The sequence below is a fragment of the Nanorana parkeri genome, unplaced genomic scaffold, assembly GCF_000935625.1.
Source record: "Nanorana parkeri isolate BGI_ZX_2015 unplaced genomic scaffold, ASM93562v1 scaffold1855, whole genome shotgun sequence".
Taxonomy (NCBI): domain Eukaryota; kingdom Metazoa; phylum Chordata; class Amphibia; order Anura; family Dicroglossidae; genus Nanorana; species Nanorana parkeri.
Genome location: NW_017308123.1, coordinates 267,521 through 269,960, shown reverse-complemented (window position 1 = coordinate 269,960; position 2,440 = coordinate 267,521). Strand labels below are relative to the sequence as shown.

The 2,440-nt window shown below is 50.8% G+C and overlaps 1 protein-coding gene across 1 annotated transcript in view; it reads left to right on the top strand.

Annotated features, from left to right (window-relative positions):
• Positions 1-2,440, top strand: part of LOC108799924 (zinc finger protein 850-like) — a 42,366-nt gene that overhangs the window by 2,179 nt on the left and 37,747 nt on the right. Inside the window, exon 2 of the mRNA XM_018571872.1 lies at positions 820-825. Within this exon, the coding sequence (XP_018427374.1) occupies positions 820-825 (6 nt within the window). The remainder of the gene's footprint in view (positions 1-819; positions 826-2,440) is intronic.

Here is a 2,440-nt window from a genome sequence, read left to right as displayed (position 1 = left end):
AATAAACTCATTTTTAGACATTTGTTACCGCATGTGGAATTTAATAAACGCATTCCGAATAAGATGAATCGCGGTGGGCGTGGTTAGTATGTAACGTGACCTGGTGGAGATATACGGAGGTCAAAGGATCGCCCCACACCAGGGTGATATTTCAGTTATAGGCGGAGTCTCTCTGCCAGCACTGGGAGGAGCCAGCGGCTGCATTTTCTCCATTCGTTTATGCCTCACTGCTGTTGGAGCTCCACCCTAGTGTCTTTGGGGACCCTTAAAAGTTGCAATCGGGGGGCCCGGTGCTGCAGTGCATCATGGGACGGGGGGAGAGGGGTCCATGGGAGGGCTCTGGTGCAAAGATGGCAGTGTAGTTATCTTATTGATGTGATCATTTTAAGCCCCACCCACTATACGACTACTCAAAAGGGGAATGAGGTGATCAATTTAAGCCCCACCCACTTTGTGACAGCTCAGAGGGGTAATGATGTAATCACTTTAAGCCCCATCTACTTTGTGACAGCTCAGAGGGGTAATGATGTGATCACTTTAAGCCCCACCCACTTTGTGACAGCTCAGAGGGGTAATTATGTAATCACTCTAAGCCCCACCCACTATACGACTACTCAAAGGGGTAATGAGGCGATCACTTTAAGCCCCACCCGCTAACGACTACTCAAGGGGTAATGTGATCACTTTAAGACCCACCCACTTAGTGTTCACATGGTTTCCCCTCTGAGCAGTCACAAGGTGGGTGGGGCTTAATGTGATTGGCTGATCTGTTACTTCCTGCCTATGCGTATCAGCTGATTTCCTGGTTCTGCGTTCCAGGCCTCAGTAAGGATCCCCGAGGGCAGTTTGTGGGTAGGAAGAGAGGGCGGGGCTTTACTGCTGCACTGCACCTCCCATAATGCACAGCATGCTGACTGTGTGGCAGGTTTTTGGGGGTGTTCTGTGTCTGAGAGACCCCAGTGTTGATCGGTGACCTTACTGGCTTTATTGTATGGAGGGTATCAGGAGCAAAGTGCAATCACCCATAGCAACCAAGGATAAAAACAGTTATCTATAGCAACCAAGGACAAGAACAGTAACCTATAGCAACCAAGGACAAGAACAGTAACCTATAGCAACCAAACCTATGTGCAGTAGCCCATAGAAAGCAAAGATAAGTGTGGTAGGCCCATAGCAACCAAAAGCTAAGCACAGTAACCCATAGCAACCAAGGACAGGTGCAGTGAACCCTTTAGCAACCAAATGTAAGAGCAATAACCCGCAGCAATCAGGAATAGGAGCTGTTAAGCCTAGCAACCAATCCATTTTGTACCTGCCTGATTGGTTGCTCTGGATCGAATCACTTACCAATCGGCACTGTGCCCCTCCCACCATTGGTGCAGGCTTTGGACAAGGCTCCCCACCCCCCATGGCACGCCATGATGTAGAGCTGGGCGGGGAACACAGGAAGGTCCTCCTCACTCTTCTCCCTCAGAGGTCTCCAGTCATTGCCATCCTTGTCCCATCCACACAATATAGAAGGTGGCGGCAGATATTGGAGAACGTTCACTGGTGATGGCCATGTATGGGGGGCCCCCCATGACCCCGCTCCCCCAAGCCAAGCCCAGCCTGGGAACATCTGATCAACCAGGGATGTCCATCACTGAACTTCCCCAAATATATCCCGAGTCCCCGTCTCTCCACAGGACCTACCAGCATGTTGTGTCACCGGATACAGACTTCCACGTTTGAGGGACCTTCCATTTGGAGGAGCTTCCTACGGCTGAGACATGTATGGGGCCCATCTGATATCTACAGGCAGATAGAACATCCCCTGCACCCCCAGAACTTCCATCCTATCATGCCTCATTCCCCCTCCCTCCATAGGCACTGCCATGTTGGGTCACCCAATGCAGACCTCTAGGTTTGAAGGACCTTCTACTTGTAGAACCTTCCTGTGTCTGAGACGTGTATGGGCCCCATCTGATATCTACCGGCATCTCGCCATGCCTCCTACCCAGTCCCTTCCCTCCATAGGTACCAACATGTTGGGTCACCCAATGTAGACTTCCATGTTTGAAGGAACCTCTATTCGGAGGAGCTTTCTACAAGTGAGAAGTCTTTGGGCCCCATCCGATATCTCCGTGCAGATAGAACATCCCTTGTACCCTCAATACATTCATCCTTGTATGCCTCCTGCCTCAGTCCCCCCTCCCTCCATAGGCACTGCCGTGTTGGGTCACCCGATGCAGACTTCAAGGTTTGAAGGACCTTCTACTTGTAGGACCTTCCTGTGCCTGAGATGTGTATGGGCCCCATCTGATATCTACAGGCAGATAGAACATCCCCTACATTTGGAGGACCTGATACCTACAGGCAGACAGAACACCCCCAATACTTCCATCTCAAGGTGCTTACTGAGTTGCTGATAACCCAATAGGATGCACCTCGGAAACCACCC